Source organism: Callithrix jacchus, chromosome 11 (assembly GCF_049354715.1).
Source record: "Callithrix jacchus isolate 240 chromosome 11, calJac240_pri, whole genome shotgun sequence".
Lineage (NCBI taxonomy): Eukaryota > Metazoa > Chordata > Mammalia > Primates > Cebidae > Callithrix > Callithrix jacchus.
This window is the reverse complement of record NC_133512.1, coordinates 13,131,365-13,154,308: the sequence shown is the minus strand read 5'-3', so window position 1 is coordinate 13,154,308 and position 22,944 is coordinate 13,131,365. Positions and strand designations below refer to the sequence as shown.

Here is a 22,944-nt window from a genome sequence, read left to right as displayed (position 1 = left end):
TCCAGCTCACCTTTTGGATGGAGGCATCGGGCTCGGCGGGGCCCCCTCCCTCCCCAGGCCCTGCACTCTCTGCTCGGTCAGCCAGGAAGGAGGCTGCGCCACCACCCCCACCCAAAGCGCTCCGAGCATCCCAGTATCCCAACCACCTCCCCAGTCTCCCACAACTAGGGTTCTAGGGACGTCCCCGCCTCTTCCCGGCCACGGGCTGATGCCACCCTGGGGCAGCCTAGCTTCCAATTGGCCCTGAAACCCTCCCTGGTAAAGGGGGGGAATGCTGTGGAAAGGGCGGGACCAGGCGCAGGCACCCACCCCCGCTCTCCCTCGAAACAGCACACAGCAAGAGGAAGGCCACAGCCGGGTGGAGCGGGGGTGGGAAGGGAGCACCCCCCCCCACGCCCTCCGCAGTGCCTGGCGAGCCCGCGCACGCTCACTCACGGGGACAGGCGGGCGGGGTGGCCTGACGTCACCCACTGCCCCCACCGCCCGGCCAAGGGGCGGTGGCCGCGCAGACTCGGCGGGGCGACAGTACGGACTGACGGAGGGTCAGAGGGACTGAGGGACTGGTGAGCACACGGCCAGGCCATGCCTGGGGAGGCTGCCCGCGCTGAGCTGCTGCTGCCCGAGGGGGACGGACCTGGGCCCCGCACAGGTGAGGTCATGACCACTCATTCCCTCCTTCCAGCCGCTCGCTCCCATCTCCAGCCTGGGTTCTTTCTCCATCACTCACCTTTCCTAGCCTTCTCCCGTCCCCATCCTCCGGACACCCCTCGAGTCCACTCCCCTTTCCGCGCCCTGCCCTTCTCTCCACCTAAACCCTGCCCCCACCTCTCAGAATTGCCGGGAAGGTGGGGCACACGGAGTGCCCTCAGCGAGCCAGAAAGGACGTGGGGCTTAAGCCCTTGGCCTCCGACCCACGGGTGGTGGGGCTCACATCCTGCCTGCTGCATCCCGTTGTCTGCACAGACAGAGCTGCCAGCCCGCCGGGGCTGGGCTGCTCTGGACAGGGGCAATGGGTTCCGGAGGTGGGGTGTCCAGCACGTACCCCAGTATGATTAGGTGACCACCGGGAGGGTCCTCAGCTGCACCCGGGCTGTTCTGGGCCTGGGGACTGGTCATGGCTCTGGAGGGAGGAGCAGGACCGGCCAGAGCCTGGGAAGCCCGGAAAGCCGTCCAGGTTGTGGAAGAAAGGCTAAGTTGGGTCTGGAAGGTGGAAGGCCTTGGGGGAGGTGGCCTGATCAGCAGTGGCCCTGGGTGTGCAGACCACCTGGGTGTGCAGTCCTTAGAGAAGCTGGGTCAACAATTACTGGTGGAGGCTGATGGAGTCTACCTGGGCCTAGAAAGAGCCAACTCTGGATGGTCCTGGCATAGAGGTCAGCCATGTGTGGGTAGGGCCAAGGGCACCTTGCTGTGGGTGAAAAGTCACATAGAGACGGGACCAGTGCTGGGTCCTGGGGCCTGGTCTAGGGGTGACACAGGCTGTTGCCTCTGCTCTAAGTGGCAAGCAGGCAGTGCAGGCCTGGACTTCCCAGCCTCAGGGTCTTGTGCTGGCTCTTTTCTGGCTTCCTTGGTGACCTTGAATGAGTTATAAAAAAAACTTTGGCCTTTGGTTTCTGTTCCATTCCAACAGCTCAGCTGTTCCCCTGCCCTGGGGGACACACCATGGGCCAGAGCCAAGAGACCAGCTTCAGGGCACCCAGTGATGCCCCGCCAGCCACGCCCACTCCTGGTGTTGGGTGTCAGGCATGTGGGAACCCAAAGGACCCCCTTCTTTTCAGGACCCCCTGGCTGTCCCATTACCCCAGCAGCAAAGCCCTCAAGTGACGAGTTTTAGTGGGTGGCCCAGGGCTCAGGGGTCTGATGCTGCTGAGGGGACGGGGAGCAGCTTGGCAAGAGGGCCCCTTCTTTCAGCTTCACCTCTAATCCTGGCTCTGCTTTGCAGATGAGAAGGCTGAGGTACAGGAGATGTTGTCCCGGTCACCGGTGAGCGCTAGTAGAGCAGGGGCCACTGGGCAGGCATCTGCAGCCTGGAGAGTTGGCCCCTGTGTGCCACCCCTCCCCCACCTTGGGCAAGACCTGGCCTGGGCACTGAAGGGCCTTCACTGGATGCTTCAAACAGAGGTGCCTTTGGCCTGGGTCCAAGTGAGGGAGTGGACATAATGGAGACATTTTAAATGAGGCTTATGAGCATTTAGAGCACACAGAAAATTCTTATGAGATTAGTTGAGTGAAAACAGCTAGATTCAAAACTGAATGTGCAATGTGATCTCACCTATGATAAAATACAGGCCAGTAAGAATCCAGGAGGCAGAAAACCATAGTGGTGTGGTGAGCCGCAACCTCGGAGAGGGTTCTTCTATCTTCCTGAGTCCCCTAAGTCCTTCCTGACTCATGTGTGCTACTTGCTACGGGCATGGACTCTTCTCAGCTGGAGGTGTGTGAGCCCACAGATACCTACTGAGGACTGCAGCCTCCTCATGGGTGTACCATGGGACCCAGAGAAGGCCCATAGGGTAGGGTGGGAGCTCCCAGCACCTGGGAAGGAACTGGTGCTCACCCGTGGCATGGCTGCCACCAAGGAGAGGACTCGGCCAGAGGCTGCTGCTGACCCTCTGAAGCTGTCCTGTGCTCTTGCTGGGCTCCATCGTCACCGCTCCTGCGCACCACTGCCCTTCTGGCCAAATGCTCCCACACAGCCTCTGCGGGACACTTCATCTCTGTTCTCCAGAAGTTTGGCTGTGTGTGGCAGCCCTGGCTTCCCGATCTCCCCAGCCACAGTAGGGGAACAGGGTTGGAGGGGCCTGGTGAAACCCTGATATGTTGGCCTCGAGTGTAGGTAGCAAGGACAGCAGAGAGAGGAGGCAGAGTGAGGATGAGGCCTACAGCGTTTGAGCTGTGTGCGGGTGCTGCTTGCCTCATGTGGCTCATCTATTGGGAGGTCCTGGGAAGGGGCAGGTGCCACCCGGCAGATTCCCACTGCCAGCCCCTCCCACCGAGCCCAGCTGAGCCGCACTGATTCTGTGGAATGGAAACTGCAATCCAGTCTCCCCAGAGAGGCTGAAATGCTGGTTCTTTGCTGAGGTGTCCTTGAGAAAAGCCGCCAAGCAGGTCTCCGCCAGGCAGGTCTGTTCATGTCTCCTACCAACACTTCCCTCAAAACCCCCCTCTAGGAAACTGACAGCTCTCTGCTGTCAGAACTCCTGGAAGTTCTCCCTCAAATGCAGCGCAAACAGCGTCTTCCCTTTTCTTTCTGCCTTCCTGGATCTGCCTTCCTGGATCCTTTCTGCCTTCCTGGATCTGCCCTCCTCTGGGCTCTTTGTAGAGTGAATTCATCTCCCTGGGCCTGGCCCTTGCCTGGGAGATGCATCCAAGGGCACCTCACGATCTTCTCTATCTCCACAGATCTGTCCTGCGATGCAGCTGCTGCTACCTCCATCCTGGGAGGGGACCGGCGGGAACCCTGTGCTCTGACCCCAGGGCCCAGCCACCTGGCCCTCACATTTCTGCCTAGCAAGCCAGGTGCCCGGCCCCAGCCCGAGGGAGCCAGCTGGGATGCAGGGCCTGGTGGGGCATCCTCAGCCTGGGCGGACCCAGCGGAGGGCAGCCTGAGCCCCAAGCTCCTCCCTGAGGGCCTGTCCCAGGTTCTGCCCACTGAGACTCCTCTCCCGGCCACCCTGGAGCCCCGGATTGTGATGGGAGAGGAGACATGCCAGGCCCTCCTGTCACCCAGGGCTGCCCGGACAGCGCTCAGGGACCAGGAGGGTGGGCACGAAAGCCTGGACCCACCCCCCGAGCTGTGTTCTCAGGGTGATCTTTCTGTGCCTTTCCCTCCCCCAGACCCTGACTCCTTCTTCACGCCTCCCTCCACCCCCACCAAGACCATCTATGCCCTGCTACCTGGCTCTGGTCCCCTTGGGGACGTCCAGGACTCAGAGGCTGAGATGCAGGATGAGCTGCTGGACTCATCCCCTGCCTCGCCCTCAGGCTCCTACATTACAGCTGATGGGAACAGCTGGGCCTCTTCACCCTCCTGTTCCCTCAGCCTGCTGGCTCCGGATGAAGGGCTGGACTTCCCCTCAGGCTGGGGCCTGTCCCCCCAGGGGTCCATGGCAGACGAACGAGAGCTGCACCCTGCCGGGACCCCAGAGTCCCAATCCTCTGAGTCTAGCCTCTCCACAGACAGCAGCTCCTCCTGGGGCCAGGAGGGTCACTTCTTCGACCTGGACTTCCTGGCCAATGACCCGATGATCCCCGCAACCCTCCTACCCTTCCAGGGCAGCCTCATCTTCCAGGTGGAGGCAGTGGAGGTGACACCACTATCCCCAGAGGAAGAAGAAGAGGAGGTTGAGGCAGCTCCCAGCCCAGGTGGGGACCTGGCGGGGGACGGTGAGGAGGACAGCACTTCTGCCTCCTTTCTCCAGTCACTGTCTGACCTGTCCATCACGGAGGGCATGGATGAGGCCTTCGCCTTCCGGGACGACACCTCTGCAGCCTCCTGGGACTCAGACTCAGCCTCCTATGCAGAGGCGGATGATGAGAGGCTGTACAGCGGGGAGCCCCACGCCCAGCCCACCCTGCTCCAGGACAGTGTCCAGAAGACAGAAGAGGAGAGTGGAGGCGGGGCCCAGGGGCTGCAGGCTCTGGAAGGGACTGAGTTCTGGGCCTTGGAGGCTGTTTCTCAGACCTCAGACAGAGGGGCCCATCTCTCCCAGAGACAGGAATCAATCTCGGAAGTAACAGAAGAGGGCCTTGCTTTAGGCCAACAGTCCACTGCCACTGTGACCCCTCACACTCTGCAGGTAGCCCTAGGCCTCCAGGTGGAGGTGGCTACCAGGATGATCCCTCAGGCTGGGGAGGAAGAAGTGGACTCCACCACTGGACAAGCACCTGCTGCCATGGCAATGCCTCAGCCCTCCCAGGAGGGCATCAGCGAGATCTTAGGCCAAGAGTCTGTCACTGCAGAAAAACTTCCAACTCCACAGGAAGCAGCAAGCCTCACATTGTGTCCAGACTCTCCTCAGAACTTGAAGGAAGGAGGAGGGCTGGACCTCCTGTCAGGCCCAAAGCCTGTGGCTACAGCCACACTTGTACCCCAGCAGGCTGAAGAGGGCCTCACCTTACCCCAGGACTCCGCTGTGACACCACCTCTGCCCCCACAAGACACAGACCTCCCGTCAGGCCCAGAGCCTGTGGCTGTAGCCACGCTTGTTCCCCAGCAGGCTGAAGAGGGCCTCACCTTACCCCAGGACTCCGCTGTGACACCACCTCTGCCCCCACAAGACACAGACCTCCCATCAGGCCCAGAGCCTGTGGCTGCAGCCACGCTTGTGCCCCAGCAGGCTGAAGAGGGCCTCACCTTACCCCAGGACTCTGCTGTGCCCCCAGCCATGCCTGTGCCCCAGCAGGCTGAAGAGGGCCTCACCTTACCCCAGGACTCTGCTGTGCCCCCAGCCCCGCCTGTGCCCCAGCAGGCTGAAGAGGGCCTCACCTTACCCCAGGACTCTGCTGTGTCCCCAGCCACGCCTGTGCCCCAGCAGGCTGAAGAGGGCCTCACCTTACCCCAGGACTCTGCTGTGCCCCCAGCCATGCCTGTGCCCCAGCAGGCTGAAGAGGGCCTCACCTTACCCCAGGACTCTGCTGTGCCCCCAGCCCCGCCTGTGCCCCAGCAGGCTGAAGAGGGCCTCACCTTACCCCAGGACTCTGCTGTGCCCCCAGCCCCGCCTGTGCCCCAGCAGGCTGAAGAGGGCCTCACCTTACCCCAGGACTCTGCTGTGCCCCCAGCCACGCCTGTGCCCCAGCAGGCTGAAGAGGGCCTCACCTTACCCCAGGACTCTGCTGTGCCCCCAGCCACGCTTGTGCCCCAGCAGGCTGAAGACAGCCTCACCTTACCCCAGGGCTCTGCTGTGCTACCACCTCTGCCGCCACAAGACACAGACCTCCCATCAGGCCCAGAGCCTGTGGCTGCAGCCATGCTTGTGCCCCAGCAGGCTGAAGAGGGCTTCACCTTACCCCAGGACTCTGCTATGACAGCACCTTTGCCTCTACAAGACACAGGCCCCACCTCAGTTCCAGAGCTTCTGGCTGTGGCCACCCCTCAGACCTTGCAGGCAGAAGGAGACTGTGCCCCAGGGACAGAGTCCGTGGCCTCCATGGCTCAGCAGGAAGTAGGTGCAGCCTTAGGCCCCAGGCCAGCACCTGAGGAGAACGTAGCCCTCCCTAGAGTCCCAGAGCCTGTAGCCTTAGACCAGGTCCAACAGGATGACACACAGCCAGCTGCAGAAGCTGGGACACCTTGGGCTGCACTGGAAGATGTGGGTCCCACTTTGGGCCTGGAGGCCCCCCATCTTCCTGAGCCTGCCTCTGGTGTGGGGGAGGAAGAAGTAGCAGAAGCCCTTTCTATGCCCAAATGGGAAGCATGTCTGGGAGCCCGAGCGAACACAGGTGATGGGGACTTGGCCTCAAAGGAGACCCTGGAGGTTGAGAACCAGCAGGGAGGAGGCCTCAAGCCACCGGCACGGGAATGTGAACCTGGGTCAGCCCTGGGAGGTACAGGGGAGGTCCCCAAGGTGGCTCCTGCTGCCTGCCCTGAGGTTGGCCAGGCCCGGCTCCTGAGCCCAACCAGGGAGGGAAGAGGCCCGAGTGTCAAGTCCAACCTGGAGCCCAGGCTTCCCTCAGCTGTGGCCACAGAGGCCTGTCTGGACTCATGCCCAGAGTCTTCAGCAGGGGCTGTGTCCAGGCTGGACAGAGGCTGCCCTGAAGCGCCTGCCCCCACATCTGTACCAACCTTCCAGCAGCCGGAGCCTGTGCTGGGCCTGGGCAGTGTTGAGCAACCCCAGGAAGCACCTAGTGTCCTTGGCCCCCACTTGCTACAGCTCCCAGAAAACCTTGCAAAGGGTCTGCCCAGCGTACCCCTGGACGGGCTCCTGGGCCCTGACCCTTCTGTTCCTGGTGTCCTTGCTGAGGCAGCCCTACCCCCACTGGACCCCCCAGCCCCCTGCCTGTGCCAGGACCTCCAGGAAGACTCCGTGGAAGACAAGGAGCCCCCAGGATCTCGGGGCCGCCTATCGCCCCAGGCAGGAGCTCAGCCTGCCACTGTTGCTGTCTCAGGAACCACACAGCCTCTGGGGATTGGGCTGGGAGTCAGCCTCTCGCCTCACTCCCCACTCCTCAGCCCCAAGGTGGCCCCCACGGATGCCAAAGACCTGGCCTTGCAGATCTCGCTCCCTTGCCAAGTGCCTCCCCGCTCTGGGCCCCAGAGCCTAACTGGCCCTCAAGGGCTCTCAGCCCCCGAGCAGCAAGAGGACGAGGACAGCCTAGAGGAAGGTAAGGGGGAGGGTGGGAGTTAAGTGCCCTGGGGCTTGGGTCAACTGGACTCCTCCTCAGAGCTGCCCTGTCCTGGAGGGCCTCTGAGGTAGTGGGCCCAAAACCCATGCATGGCCATCATGGAGAGCTGGCACTGCTTCCTCTGGCCCTGACGTGGCAGCAGGGCCAGGGGCCTAACCCCTCTGCCCCCCAACTAGAAGCAAGAGGTCATCCTCACACCTCTCCCCTTCTCCAGACTCACCTCGGGTCCTGGGCTCAAACCAGCATTCGGATAGCCACGGGGAGTCGTCAGCAGAGCTGGATGAGCAGGACATCTTGGCTCCTCAAACCGCACAGTGTCCAGTCCAGGTGCCCAGTCCAGGGAAGAGGGTGGGCCTCTGGGAGGGCCCCACACCCCACCCATGGATGCTCAGCCCTCACCTTTTCTCAGGCCCCAGCAGGCGGCAGTGAGGAGACCATCGCCAAAGCCAAGCAGAGTCGAAGTGAGAAGAAGGCCCGAAAGGTGGGCTGGTGTTTCCCCCTGGGACCACCTGTGTAGGAAGCGTCCTTACCAAGACCCTCACACTCCACGGCTAATGAAATCCCATCCATCAGGGGTCCTTTGGGTCAATGCCAGTAACCCACACACCTTCCCCTAAACAGCTGAGGCTGGGATGTCATGAGGGCCCTTATAGACTGAGGCTCATGGGGAGGGACCAACCACCAGCCCAAGGTCTCGGGGAAGTTGGTGGTGGAGACTTTGCCTTCCTGCACGTTGTGCTGCTCTCCTCCCGTGACACGGGCTGACACCAGTCTGAGCCCCGCTCTGCCCTCTCCTCCAGGCAATGTCAAAGCTGGGCTTGAGGCAGATTCAGGGAGTCACCAGGATCACCATCCAGAAGTCCAAGAACATCCTCTTTGTCATCGCTAAGCCTGATGTCTTCAAGAGCCCAGCCTCAGACACTTACGTGGTCTTTGGCGAGGCCAAGGTTTGTGGTGGAAGCTGTGGTGGAATAGGGGTTCCGAGGCACGGGGGACAAGGAGGGTGCAGGCTCTGACACAGCTGTCTTCCATGTTGCAGATTGAGGATCTGTCCCAGCAAGTGCACAAGGCTGCAGCTGAGAAGTTCAAGGTGCCCTCAGAGCCCTCGGCCTTGGTCCCTGAGTCAGCACCCAGGCCCCGGGTGAGGCTGGAGTGCAAGGAAGAGGAGGAGGAGGAGGAAGAGGTGAGGTGTAGGGGCTCCAGGACCTTGCATGGGGTGGTGAGATGCACTATACGGGGGCTCTACCCCAGGGACCGCAATCAGCTCCAGCCACTTCCCTGCTCCCCCAACCCCAGGTGGATGAGGCGGGGCTGGAACTGCGTGACATTGAGCTGGTGATGGCGCAGGCCAATGTGTCCCGGGCCAAGGCTGTGCGGGCTCTGAGAGACAACCACAGTGACATCGTCAATGCCATCATGGTGAGCAAGCACCGGCCCCTTTCCCTGCCCCTGAGCTGTCCCCAGGGGCCTCAGAGGAGTCTCGCTGTTGGCTCCACTAGGGGGGGTACTTCCACCAACATGACTGTCTCTTTCTGCAGGAACTGACCATGTAGCCACTGACTAGAAGCCGGAGCCATCCTGGGCCTTCCCTTAGCTCTGCTACTCAATAAATCAGTGTCCCTTCATTGCCCTATGGTGTCTCCTCCTCGCCTTCTGGAGTCCCATCATCACCCCCTAGCATCCCTTCGTTTCCCTCTGATGTCCCCTCGCCGCCCTCTGATATCCCTTCATTACTCTGTGGTGTCCCCTCATTGCTGTGGTGTCTCCTCATTACTCTCTGGTGTCTCATTACTCTCATGTCCCCTCATCACTCCCTGATGTCCCCCCATCGCCCTCTGGATGTCCCCTCACCACCCTCTGGTGTCCCCTCTTTACTCCCTGGTGTCCCCTCCATCACTCTCTGGGTGTCCCCTCACCACCCTTTGGTGTCCCCATTACTCCCTGGTGTCCCCTCACCACCCTTTGGTGTCCCCATTACTCCCTGGTGTCCCCTCACTCTGGGTGTCCCCTCATCTGCTCCATGTCCTCTACTCTTTCTGCTGGCAAAAACCAGTGACCACAGCATGGGGATCACATCTGGGATGGGTGCTGGAGGGGCAGGTGAGTGGTTCCTGTGATGCTCTACACAGAAAGCCCATGCAAGGCCATGTTCAACCCATGGGCTGGAAGGGGGACACTGGCGCTTCTGGCACAGGGTAGGTTCTGGTGGGGGTCAGGAGCCCAGGACTGTGTGGTTCATCCTCAGCCTCTCTATGCTTCCAGGGCACGTCCATTTTCATATAAACCTAGAGACAGCGTCAGTAGTAAATGGCCTGCCACCTGCCCCAGCCTGGCCTGGTCCCGTGAGTATAAACAAACAGCTCTATCTACAACAGCCTAGTACAGCGGGAAACTCACCCATAAAAGTGACCAGGGCCGGGCACAGTGGCTCATGCCTGTAATCCCAGCACTTGGGGAGGCTGAGGCGGGTAGATCACAAGGTCAGGAGTTTAAGACCTGCATGGCCAATATGGTGAAACCCTGTCTCTACTAAAAATAATACAAAAATTAGCCAGGCGTGGTGGTGGGCGCCTGTAGTGCCAGCCTCTCAGGAGGCTGAGGCAGGAGAATCACTTGAACCCAGCAGGCAGAGGTTGCAGTGAGCTGAACCTGTACTCCACCACTGTACTCCACCCTGGGCAACAGAGTGAGACTCTATCTCAAAAACAAACAAAAAACACTGACCAGGCCCTTTCCTGTCCAGAAGCTGTGGTACCGCACAAACCCGTCCACCTTATTCAAGAAGGTACCTGAATACTCTGGATCCTCTGGCTTACCCTGGACACAATCGGGGTGTCCATGGAGCCCCAGAGGCTCTCCCTTCTCCCCCGAGCCTGGGCCAGAGAAGCCCTGGGGCCTGACATGCAGCTCCTCCACCCAGTAAGGCCAGGCCCCCCAGCCTGGGCAGGAGGGAGATGTGACAGCCAATATCCTTCCCAGAGGTCTGTCCCCCGGGGGGTCTCAGCGGTAGTGTAGCTACTCTCCAGTGGAGGGAGAGGCCCAGGACAACCTGACCCAGGTCACCTCTCCTCCCCTCTCCATATCCAAGGAAGGTTTGTGAGGGCCTAAAGGATACAGGCAAGACCAAGGCCAACAGGTCTTGGGGAGAAGAGCTCATGGGACAGGGATGGAGACAGATCCACGATGAGGACACATGGAGGGTCGGCAGAGTTGCACTCTGGCCTCTCTGAAGACCCAGCCCCTGGGCTCCAAGGTGACGAGATCTCAGATAGCACTTGTGTTCTGTGGGGGAGTGCAGGCTGCTTGAGGAAAACACCTGCAGCATGGGGGTGGGAGGGGGCCTCGGGCATAGCCAGGACACAGGACGTAAAAATCAAGGTGCCCCCAACACATGCCGCACGCTACCCCACGGAAGGGCTTAGAACACTCGCTCCTGCCCCACATCCAAGCAGCCCAAGTCGAAATGAAGTCCTTCCTGTGAATAAGAGCCTGCTGCCTCCTCCGCCCCAGCCCCCGGGACCAATGTGCTGAGTCCCAGGTGTTGCAGGGCAGACAGGGAGCCAGGGACAGAGGCCAGAGCAGACACCCCTCCTGGCACCAATGGTTTTCACCCAACTGGATCAGAAACATGCTTGGCAACCAGAGATTAAATTATTCACATTGCAGTAAACTTCTTTTTAAGGTCTCTGAGAGTTACAATAGGAACATCATGTGCAAACTGACAGCTGTCCAAGGGCCCAGCCGACAGGACGCTCTCCCTGCCAGCTTGGCCAGGCGCTCCCCGAGCAGGGACAGCTGCAGGGCTCGGCTGAGCCCTGGTGGACAAGGCAAAGAGCCTTCCACCCACACTGGGGCTCATGCCCCTTGGCAGCTCCCTGCTCCTTCACAGTAGAGGACCTGGGCCACCCGAGGCTACCTATGCCTGGAGCTTCTCGCTGGCCCTGACGAAGGGCTGACACGCAGGTCTGGGTAGCTCCTTTCAGAAAGGCCTACAACGACTGTGCAGAAGGGGTGCCCCACCATCCACTGCCCATCATGCCGAGTCCTGGTCCATGCTGCAGCCCAGCGCCTCGATGTCGCTGCTGATGTCCGAGATCATGCGGTCCCACTCATCCCCCTCTGAAGGCGCTGATCGGTCATCAGAGCTGCCCGTGGCCCTGTTCCCATTGGTGGTGGAACTGGACGTGGTGCTCAGGGCCCGCCGGTGCCTGCCAAAGCTGTCGGTGATGATGCCACGGCCATCCTTCACGCCAATGGTCTCCAGGAAGTTCTCGAAGTGCTGGCTGTCCTTCTCAGGGATGAAGGGCCTCAGACCTGCAGACACACGACATCCAGCATGGCACTCCAGTTTGGCTCAGCCCACTCAGCTCCTCTCTCAGGGCTCAGAACCCTCTGGCAGGGCCACAGCTGCCCCTGGTGCATGGCCTGGGGGACCCTGATGCCATGTTCCCTGCATCTAGCATTCTGGTTGAAATAATGTTTCCTGGGTCCAGACAGTTTGGCTAAAACCTCCTCTGACAGGCACTGCTGCTGGCCCTGACAGCTTACTGCCTCTGCCACATGCACCCACCCTGGCCTCGAGGCACCAGCACAGGCCAAGAGCCTGTGGCCTCCCCTCATTCTCTACCAGTCCTCACAAAGTCCCCATTTTACAGTGGGGAAAGTGAGGCCCAGAACAGTCTTCAAGGCCGCCTACTGGCACACAGCAACAAGGCTGCAGGCCTCATACCAAAGGCCACTTTCCCTGCCATGGCCTGGCCCAGGGTGAGTGCCCCAACTCAGAGGGCCGCCCTCTTATTTGGGAAGCCTAGTGTGTCTCAGAAATGCTACTCCCCACTGTGGGTGGGCAAACAGAGCCCATGCCAGGAAGTGACGCAGGGCCCAGCACAGAAGGAGTTCCTGATCTCTGGACTGTGCTCTCATGGCCATCTCTAGTTCCAATCTCCCATCCCTGATGGAGCCCCCGCTGCACCCACTGAGGGGTCCGTGTGCACATTCCCAGGAGGGATCAGCCTCCCCAAGCCGGGTTTGGACAAGCCAGTCTCTCCGGGACCCACTCACCAAGCAGCAGGAACTTGCGGCTATCCCCGTAGAGCTGCCGCAGGTTGATGCAGAACTCGTGGATAGAGGCCCCATTGCGGTACTCGTGCAGCAGCGCCGCAAACTGCTGGATCTCCTGCGACGACAGCTTGGTGCGCAGCTGCAAGAGAGCAGAGCCAGGTGCAGGGATGGGCGCAGTGGGCAAGAGTCGGCAGTCGGGCCTACCCTACGACAGCCACTGACTCCAGTCAGAGCACCAGCTGTCTCTGGTTTCACCTTTGCATAGGCTGAGGCATCAGGATGCCCACAATGTGTCCCCATCCTGTCAGGTCCCGCACAAGGCCACCCAGAGGAAACCAAAGCACCCAGACAGCTCTACCTTCCTGAGCTGGAACACAGAGTGCATGGGAGGGACAGGAGCCAGCAGGGCAGCGTGCAAGTCGGCAACCTGGCCTGGGGCCAATGCCCATGCCCTTAGGCTACACAAAAGGAGATCAGGAACACTGAGTTTTCAATGACAGAACTATATAAGATGAGAAGGATACAAGTGTCTGGCCACGTGGCCTTGCAGGGACCACCGTTCCCTCCCCTGCCCCAGGACCCAAGCAGAGGCCCGCAGTCCCAAGCAGAGACCACAGCACCCCCAACTCAGCCCCACTGACTCATGCTCTCCTAGACTGTCCCGGGAAAAGGCAGCGATCTCAGCAAAACTGACCAAGAGTACTCTAGGTGACCTCACTCACTGCAGCCTGCCCTGCACTGCTGCTCCTTCTCCCTTCCCCCCATCATCCCTGGGATACCCCCTCCCTCATGCAGTCCAGTGTCCCTGTGGCAGAGGCCTACTGTCAGCATGTAGTCCTGCAGCAGCTCAGTGGCGCTGGCGCTCAGCTCACTCTCACTGATGGTCTTGCTGTGGGGTGACGTGCCACCCACATCCAGGGATTCAGGGAAACAGCTGGGAAGGAATGTCGTATGTGAGCACGTGCTTCCCCGACCCTTCCATCCCACACACGTCTCAGGAAACCTGGTCTGCGCTGTGTGTGGGTCCCTGTCCTTGAACAGAGGAATGTAAGTGAGAAAGATGAGAGGAGAGCTGGCTGGGCTTGCAAGGTGGTCAGCTTGGCCTGGTCCTGGGGCTCCCTGCGGGTTGGGCTCTGAGTGAAGGGAGGGAGTACATAGGTCAAGGCGGTGGGCAGCACTGTTGGGAGTGGGGAGCAATAGGCTCAGAGGGAGGAGCTGGGGTGGCAGGTAGCAGGAAAGGAGAGCGTGTGTGGGCTGAGCTACTACACAGAGGCCCAGGCGGAGGCAGAGACAGGTCAGAAGGCCAGTGCCTCAGCAGGCGTGGGCAGGGGAACGGCTCCATCCAACATGCCTGTTAACAAGCTCATTCTTGGGAGGCCAAGGGAAAGTGGACAGGGAGAGACCAGAGGGACAGCAAGGGCTCTAGAAGTCTACAAGGAGAGGGCAGCAAGCCAAGCTTCAGCCACTCACTAAGCTTGGGACAGTGAGTCTGGGGATGGCTTAGTGAGGATGAACTAAGCTTAGGGAGCCAACTGGCTGCAGCCTGGACAACACAGAGCAATGCATTTGGTGCATGTCCCACCGCAGGGCTTGGTGGCATGTGCACTCACAAAGTGCTGGCTTCCACCTCGTAGGTCTCCTTAATGTCCACTTTTGTAGAAGAGTCATCTGCAAGGAAGATGCAAAAAACTAAGATGATTTTCGGGGACACAGTGGGGAGGCACTGCGAGTCCAGCCTACTGCTGTTTACAGGAGGCAGTGGCAGCCCCGGCAGCCCTGGCCTTCAGGGACCCTGCTGTCCTTCATCAAGCTGCCTGCACTCTGGAATATGCTGTGTGCCTCAGGGCAGGGCCCCCTTAGACTTGAGCCCACACACACAGCCCTCCTGGGGATCCTGGCAAATGCAAATCCTGCTGCAGGCTGGGCTGAAGTCCACATTCACCCATGGCCAGAGCCAACAAAAGCTGTCCTTGTATCCCTCATGTGCCAGGCAGGGTCACTGGGGCTTTGTCTCCTTTGACTCAGGCACATATCACCCCTGTCATCACTTGTAGATGAGGAAGGAAGTCAGAGAGGTCACACAACTTAGCCCAGGTCACACAGCAGAAACCACAGTCAGAGCCGGGCAGTCTGACTCCCCACCTGAACCTGCAAAGCCATAGGATTCCTGAGACCCTCAGAGCAGCAAAGGGTCTGGCACTGAGCAGCAACATTCAACAAATGACATTAGGTCTGTGTGACACATACTGTAATTTGCTATTCTAAACCTGAGGAAGGCACATTTCCACACCACCACAGGCAGCCAATGCAAGCTTTGTGAGCGAGGCAGGTGAGTGCTATGGAGAGGGGAAGACTAAATGGGAGCAGAGGGAGACACTGGGACATAGAAGGGACATTTCTGGCACTAGCAACAAGGCAAGTATGGCGGGCAGAATAATGACCCCTGCCCCCAAAGATGTCCACATCCTAATCCCTGGAATTGGTGAATATGTTACCAATTTCAAAGGGAAGTAAAGGATGCTAATCGGCTGACCTTGAAATAGGGAGATGACCCTGGAGAATGTGGGTGGGCTCAATGTGAATGCAAGGGTCCCGAAATGCAGAGGAAGCTGAGAGTCAAAGGAAGATGTGACTGTGGAATATGTCACGTGGCTGGCTATGAAGACAGAGGAAGGGCCACGAGCCAAGGCATGTGGCTGCCTCTAAGAGCTGGAAAGACAAGGAAATGGCTTCCTCTCTGGAGCCTCTAGAAGGAACCAGCCCTGTGGACACCTCAACTTTAGCCCAGTGAGACCCACACTGGACTCTTAACATATGGATTATAAGAGAATATATTTCTGTTTACACTGCTGTTTTGGCATAGCTGTAGGAGAGGGAACTCACACATCAAGCAAAACTCCAAAGCAGAAATAAGCGGAGAATGCACGCACGAGTGAGTGTGCGCAATGTGTACACAACCGTGTGTGGATCCCATGGGGAGGTCCTGGGGAAGACTGGCAGGGGAAGAGGCCCATTTAAGCAGCCCCCAGTAGTGGTGTTATATCATGTGTTTACTTCGTGAAAACTCATTCCACTGTACACATATGACTTGTGTACTTCTCAGTTAAAAAATTTATTAAAGAAGGCCAGGTGCGGTGGCTCACGCCTGTAATACCAACACTTTGGGAGGCTGAGGCAGGTGGATCATGAGGTTAGGCGTTTGAGAGCAGCCTGGCCAGCATGGTGAAACTGTCTGCACTAAAAATACAAAAGATTAGCCAGGCATAGTGGTGGCACACCTGAGTAGTCTCAGCTACTTGGGAGGCTGAGGCAGGAGAATTGCTTGAACCTGGCAGCTGGAGGTTGCAGTAAGCCGAGATTGCGCCACTGTACACCAGCCTGGGAGATAAAGTGAGACTCTGTCTCAAAAAGAAAAAAAGAAAAAGAAAAAGAAAAAAAGGTCTTTTGGGAATTTTAAAGCACAAGGGCCAAACCAATCACACTAAAACTGAAGGTTTAATTACAGATTGATAAACCATCTGCTCCTCACATGGTACATTCCTCTGGATGAGCTGTTGACTTCTAAGCCTCCACTTCTCCATCTCTAAAATGGAGATGAAGACTGCACCTATCTCACTGGGTCACTGCGGACTAAATGAGATGGAGCTCAGCAGCTGTCTTCCCTGCAGCTGCTGCACCAACACAGGGTGTGCGGCACTCACAAAGGGCTCTGGTACTAGCAGCAAGAAAGGGAGGGAGGAGGCACTAAGGAGCAGCTCTCATGTCGGCTTCCTCAGGGATCTCCACCATTTACTCTCTTCACTGATATGTATGAGTTACTGGGGAAAGGGTAGAGGGCTGGGACTTATCTCCATAGAAAGAAGAAATTGCACTCAAGCTGTACTGTTTCCAGTAGTTTTCTATGTACCCAATTAAGTGAACTTGCTGATGAAGTGTTTTCAATGGACTAACAGACTCCTGAAAATGCTGTGTGGGACACGCAAGAGAGGCAGCTCCCGATTCCCTCGATTCTTCCCCATCTGCCACTGCTCTACTGCTGCCAGCTGGCCTCCCAGGGCAGCCTGAGCAGCTTCCCATGGGTCTGGCCATGGTCCTGGAAGGAGCCTCACGTTAAGAGCAACCGTGGTCTGGGCATACTGAAAGGGAGGCTCACCAGGGCCACTCTCGGCATAGGCCCCACTGCTAGGAGCTTTCTCCTGGCTCATTGTTCTAAGTGAAGTGACTTTAGCCCCAAGAGGTTCCAGAACATGTTCACAGACCCCAAATTTATGCCAGGAAGCCACCAGGCTGACCTGGTGTAACTCCCTGAAGGACAGGTGACATTTCTGCCTTGAGTAAACCCCATGGACTAATGTGAACAGCAAAGTCTGGAAACAAAGGGCCACCATGTCACTGCAGTAACTGCGCTATTCCCCTGTAGTAGCCCCTCCTGTCCCTGCTCACACCCGCTGCCCATTCTCACTCAACATACCGCTGTGCAGGGACAGGTGGTGGGTGGGGGTGGAGGCCCCATCAAATATCGCTCTGTCCAGAAAGTCGATGGTGGACTCCGTGTAAACAACTTGGAAGACCTGGCCTAGCAGACAGCAAAGCTCCTCCGCAGCGACCTGCAGTGGGGGACAGCAGCTGCTTGGTCAGTCTGGCTGGAGATCACGCCTTCCCAGGCGGCCTGCAGGATACTTGGGGCAGCCCAGATGCTCAATAAACATGAATGAAGAGCAAATGCCAAAATGTGTCCCTCTGCCTTTTACTGACCCAAAAGGGTATCAAAAGGGAGACCCCGTCATCTGCCTCAGGACTCCATCTAGGACTGCCATGTGCCCAGGGTGGTTTTGCAAGTGTGAGGGGACTGTGCAGGCCACAAGTGTTCGCTCCCAACATAGTGCATGTTCTCTTTCCATTAATCTGACCTGTCAATACCCTCGCAACCCTATTCCAGCCCAGGAAAGAGCTGAGAAGAGATACCATCAGGATCACAGCCCACCTGGAAGTGTTTCTAACAGCTATAAAATGGTTTTATAACAGTGAGCTGTCTAAATAAAAGGCTCTCGCTCTCAACTGGGCCAATTTTTGTACCCCTCCCAGGGGACATGTGGCAGTATCTGGAGACATTTTCAGCTGTCACAAGGGGAGAAGCCAGGGATGCTGCTCAACAGCCTACAGGGCACAGGGCAGCCTCTCACAGTGGAAAGTATCCGGTTAAAAATGACAGTAGCACCAACACTGAGAAATGCTCATTGGAGGGTATTTAAGGTAGGTGGTCACTAGGATCCATTTCACAGATACGGAAATTAAACAGAAAGGTGTTAAGTGACTGCCAAGGCCCCACAGCTATTGGGCAACGGAGGGGGCCCCAAACCCTGGCCTACAAGGGCCTGGTCCTTGGCTCTTCCAGGTCGTGAGAAATCTGCAAGCACAGCCCGAAACACCAGGCAGGTCTAGGATGCAGCCCCTAGGCAGGTGACGGCCGCTGCCAGCGTGGGGACACTTTGAAGAACAATGAGCAAAAAGCTCAGTGGCAGCCGGGTGTGGCGGCTCATGCCTGCAATCTCAGCACTTTGGGAGGCTGAGGCAGGTGGATCACAAGGTCAGGAGTTCAAGACCAGTCTGGCCAAGATGGTAAAACCTGTCTACTAAAAATACAAAATTTAGCCAGGCATGGAAGTATATGCCTGTAATGCCAGCTACTCAGGAGGCTGAGGCAGGGGAATCGCTTGAACCCAGGCAGAGTCTTGCTGTTGCCCAGGCTGTAGTGCAGTGGCATGATGCCGTAAGCCAAGATCATGCCACTGCACTACAGCCTGGGCAACAGCAAGACTCTGTCTCAAAAAAAATAAAAAAAGCTCAGTGGCCAGGTGGTCTCAGGGAAGGTGCTGGGGGTGGGAGGGATGGGGTTGGAGACAGGAGGGATGGAAGACACAGCGGTGGGAACCAGCAGAGAGCCTGGACCTGGGGCAGGACCTGGGATGCAGCCAGGGGTAGACAAGCTGTAGGTGGGGCCAGGATAGGGGGCAATGCCTGGGGCAAGGCTGAGCAGAGAGAGGGGTGCTAGGCAGGGACCAGGGTGAGGTGGGGCCAAGCAATGGCAGAGGAAGTAGCTGGGGCCTGGGCAGTGTGCAATGCTGTGCTGGGTGTGGCCAGGGTGGGGCCATGGGCGGGGCCGGCCATGAGCCAGGTTTGGGAGGAGCCAGAGACAGTGCACGGTTTTAAGTGAGTGGGGCGAGAAAGTCTCACCTTGCTCTCTGCAGCCAGGATGACCAAGCAGCATGCCTCCACTGGCCCAACTGCGCTCTCTGACAGGGAGCCTGCACTGAGGCCTCTGGAACTTTCTGCACACAGACTCTGGCTGGGGGAGATCCCTGGGTCCTGGGCTGAGAAGTAAATACCAACTCAGGTTAGCGCAGTGGACGGGCAGGCATGAGGGCACCTGAGGCAACAGCTGGAGCCGCTATGGAAACAGGCTGAGAGGACTTTTACCTGGCTCAGGAACCCACAGAACAACCTGGGTGAAGGGGCAGCACCAGGCATACCTCAGGGCAGGCTGCCTCCCTCCCCTGCTTCTCTAAACAAGGGTGGGAACAGATGAGCCCTGAGCTCCAGGGCACCAGAACTGCAAGTCATCTTGCAGTTTCACACACTTCAAGTTCATATACAACATACCACACACACAACCCTGAGAACAGTCACCTCCAGGAGGTTTCCATGTGTTCTGGCCAGGTTGTTCCCTTCTTACAGATGGGTAAACTGAGACATGGGGAGGTGAAAGGCTGGGCCTGAGGGTGTGTGAGTTGCACTGTCCATGTGGCAATCTAGATGGTCAGACCCCAGTGCCCTTGTTCCTGACACCCTACCCACCGCCTCCCTAGACAAACGAGGCTCTCCTGAAATACATGGAGTAACTCTATGATTTGCCTGATTGCAGGAGGGAGGCCCATCCCCAGGAAGCAAGGCTCTGACCATCAGTTTGGACTACCCTGGGAGGACTTCAGGACTGAAAACAAAGCCTAGAAGTGCCACTAGTGCCAGGGTATCGGAAGGCAAGCCAGCCTCAGGAGGGAGAGGAAGGCCGTCCCAGGCCAGATGCAAGGTGAGCACATGCACAGAGACAAGGGCTCCATAAAGGACCGTACCTCAAACCCCACAGTGAGACTCCGGGAGCTGCTCTGTCCCTATGGCAGCCACTGGCCACAGGACTACTGAGCATGCAAAATGTGATGCATTCACACTGAAACGTGTGAATTTAAACTATACATGGGATTTCAGAACTCAATGACTTTTATATTGGTTATATACTGATGTGATAATGTTTTGGGTACAGAGAGCTATATAAAATATATTACTGAAAATAATTTCACTTGTTTCCCTTTACTTTTTCTTTTTGTATGAGTTTGGTGAAAAATCTCTACTTTCAAACATTTTTTTTTTATAGTGACAAGGTTTCACCATATTGGCCAGGATGCTCTTGATCTCATGACTTCGTGATCCGCCAGCCTCAGCCTCCCAAAGTGCTGGGATTACAGGCGTGAGCCACCGCTTCCGGCCCAAACATTTTTAAAAGTTGGCTCCCTGGTGCGTGCCTATGGCAGTTCTCAAGGAAGCAGGGTGGGCAGCTTAAGGATGCAGGCAGTGAGCTGTGTGCCTCTCCTGTATCATCCAGGAAGTACCACCACAGGTGCACAGATGACCCTGCTTCCACTGGCAGCAACTCAAGTCACTGCCCTCCAAGCAGCTCCTGCCACACAGATCCTATTGCAGCTAGACCTTGCCCCCAACTCCCCGCTCCTGTGCTGTCCCAAATATAAGGGTACTTTTGGTCCAAAGAGGCACAGAGACTTGCTTGCATGTAGCAGGAACTGAGTAAATGCTATTCACCTGCCAGTCTCTATGTTGAGAACTCACAACTCCTAATCCTAAACACAGTATGGCGACCCAGTGCAGTGGCTCATGCCCACAGTCCCAACACTTTGGGAGGCTAAGGCAGGAGGATCACTTGAGGCCAGGAGTTCAAGACTAGCCTGGGCAACACAGAGAGACACCATTTTTACAAAAAATTTTAAAATAGTTAAAAAATTTTAAAGTAAACACAATATGCTTCATGTAACACAAGAGACACACAACTGCTCCTGTGCATCTGCAAAAAAAACAAGGAAGACGGCCCCCAGGACACAAGCATTCACTCTCTTCCTTTAAACCAAAAGTTCTCTCAAAGACCAGAGGTCCTGTTTTTCAAGTATTTTTGGAAAGTTTCCCCTATGGTGGTCATTCTTTCTCCATTTAAAACAATCTGTTATCTATTTCCTTTAGCAATTTGTTCTAATAATTAAAGCTGAGAAACTGTTACGCAGCAGAAGAAACAAAGGGGGCCCATCTCCCCTCCCTACTAGCTTGAAACACCTGCAGTGTGGGTAACGCCCGCCATGGGCACCGAGGAAGAACTGTCCAGACCGCAGGCACAATTAGTGCCTGAAGAATATCTTAGTTTATAGTGTTATTACTTAGCTATTTCCTTTATATAATTCTTCATATATAATTATATATTAGTTTATAGAATTAGTGCCTGAAGTATAGCTTACTGTTTACATATATTGTTTATATAATCATACTTAATATTTACATCTAGCATACTTAGTTCTGTATAATCTTTCTGTATAATCACATAGGTATTGTAGTTGGAGCTGTACTGACACATTTAGTGCTGATTTATATAATCCTTCTATATAACCATATAGTAGTATGTAGTAGGAGGAATGCCTAGAGCAGTCACAGAACAGAGGCAGTACATGCGAAAACAGCCAGACCAGGATGAGAACCAAAGATCTAGGCAGTGGCGTCCCTGCCTGAAAGGGCATACGCTGTGGCAGGCTTGGAGCAAGTGCCTCTCCTCCTGATAAAGGTGTTGCAGTATCTTGCATCCAGTTCCTGTGCAAAGTAGGCCTCAGGCCTGAGATCCTGGAAATAACCGAGGGAGAAGAATCCATCTGGAGTGACCAGTCATAGTGGCTGTACACCCTGTCAGTCTTTTCTCGCTTCTGTGCTACCTCAAATCATCCTCCCATAAATGGCTTACGAGCACATTTGTTAGCTCCTACTGCATTCAGCTTATAGTATCCTTTTATTAGAAATTCTCTGACGTCTCCAGCCCCTAGATAAGAAGTGTTATGCACGACACCTGTTGCACACAGCCCACCTCCTTGCCTCAGTGACCTAATGGGGGTGGACCCCTTTTTTTGTACATGACCCTCTACTACTGTTCATGGCACAGCCCCCTACGGCACACGGCCCATCTCTCTGCCCAGGTGACATAATGGGGTGGCCCCCTTGCTTGTGGTTCATGTGATTATGTATGCCCTATTACTAAGCCTACAGATGTTCTCACTACGGCCCTGCCCCCTAATTGTACCTAATAAATATACTTGCTCTTGGGTATTTGGGGTGCTCGCCGATCTCCACTCACAGGTGGTGTGGCCCCCCGAGTCCAGATGCTCTTCACCAGTTCTTCAGTGTCCTATCTCTTTATTTTCTGATCCTGTACCTCAGCACAGCATAGGGGATACCCCACGACCCTGTGTGGCCCAACAGCCCTACACTGCAGGAAGGATGTCCCAGGCCTAAGGCCTCTCACAGGGTCCAAAGGTAGAAAAACAGGAGGGTCGAGCTGGGTGCAGTGGCTCATGCCTATAATCCTAGCACTTTGGGAGGCTGAGGTGGGTGGATTACCTGAAGTCAGGAGTTCAAGACCAGCCTGGTCATCATGGTGAAACCCCATCTTTAAAAAAAAAAAAAAATTGAAAAAAGAAAAACAGGAGGGTCACCATGGTGTCGGACAGTATGGCTGGAAGTAGCCACCTGGCCAGCCTTCTAAGTCAGATAGGGTGAGTGATTATGTATGTGTAGGTGTGGTGTGTGCCTGTGCTGGGGAGGGTGTAGGCAAGTCTAAGCTACTACTACACAGAGGACAAAGCAAGGGACAACAGGCACCTTCATAAACCCCTTCAGTGTTGCCTCTGTGGTTTGTGACCACAGCAACCCCAAGCATCTAGACTCACAGGCTTTCTATGGACTGTTCTCAAGAGTGCACCCAAGCTGGCGGTTCGTCGCTCAAGGAGTTAGTAATGAGCATACTCACCAGGTTCTCAATAAACTACTGACCTTAAGTGGAATGACAACTTCCCCTCTCTGCTACCTAAAACACAGTGTGTGGTCTAGGCAGACCCACTGTGACCCCTCACACACTGCCACTGGCCCTCTGGAAATGAAAGGCTTTGGGATCAACCCCGTCACCAGCAGAGATCCAAAAAGCCCAGAATAGTGTCCCCACTGCAACGGCAACCTCAAAACTCAGGACTAGAAGGGGCAAAGAGCAGGGAGGGTGAACCACAGTCTCTTCCCTCATCCTCAGTGGCCTGAATGCCTGGGCTGGAAGCACTGGAAATTAATGGGCAGCCTGGGCTAGTGTCCAGTGAGGCAGCACTGTACTCACCACAGGTTAAGAGAATGAGCCAAAAATAACATTTTGCCCGATATCCCAGTGTGAAAGGAGCA

At 56.7% G+C, this 22,944-nt stretch overlaps 2 protein-coding genes across 7 annotated transcripts in view; one reads left to right on the top strand and one right to left on the bottom strand.

Moving 5' to 3' along the window:
• Positions 1-507: 507 nt before the first annotated feature.
• NACAD (NAC alpha domain containing) lies at positions 508-8,966 on the top strand. Of its 3 annotated transcripts, none has more exons than XM_035253336.3 (9): positions 508-649; positions 2,286-2,431; positions 3,400-7,320; positions 7,556-7,668; positions 7,751-7,822; positions 8,142-8,288; positions 8,381-8,524; positions 8,638-8,760; positions 8,880-8,966. In XM_035253336.3, the coding sequence occupies exons 2-9, from the start codon at positions 2,389-2,391 to the stop codon at positions 8,892-8,894; spliced, it is 4,578 nt and encodes a 1,525-aa protein (XP_035109227.3). In that variant the 5' UTR covers positions 508-649; positions 2,286-2,388; the 3' UTR covers positions 8,895-8,966. The 3 variants fall into 3 exon arrangements, with proteins under 3 accessions (XP_035109227.3, XP_002751445.4, XP_078198486.1); XM_078342360.1 differs by lacking the exon at positions 508-649 and adding an exon at positions 1,997-2,118; XM_002751399.7 differs by lacking the exon at positions 2,286-2,431.
• Positions 8,967-10,987: 2,021 nt separating this feature from the next.
• Positions 10,988-22,944, bottom strand: part of CCM2 (CCM2 scaffold protein) — a 76,620-nt gene continuing 64,663 nt past the window's right edge. For 3 of the 4 annotated variants that reach the window (XM_035253332.3, XM_035253333.3, XM_078342387.1), the window contains 6 exons: positions 18,637-18,773; positions 16,874-17,009; positions 14,013-14,070; positions 13,225-13,336; positions 12,403-12,541; positions 10,988-11,655 (listed from right to left, as the gene is read on the bottom strand). In XM_035253332.3, coding sequence (XP_035109223.1) covers positions 11,375-11,655; positions 12,403-12,541; positions 13,225-13,336; positions 14,013-14,070; positions 16,874-17,009; positions 18,637-18,773 — 863 coding nt within the window. In that variant the 3' untranslated portion in view covers positions 10,988-11,374. The remainder of the gene's footprint in view (positions 11,656-12,402; positions 12,542-13,224; positions 13,337-14,012; positions 14,071-16,873; positions 17,010-18,636; positions 18,774-22,944) is intronic. The other variant, XM_035253334.3, reaches the window with a different exon arrangement.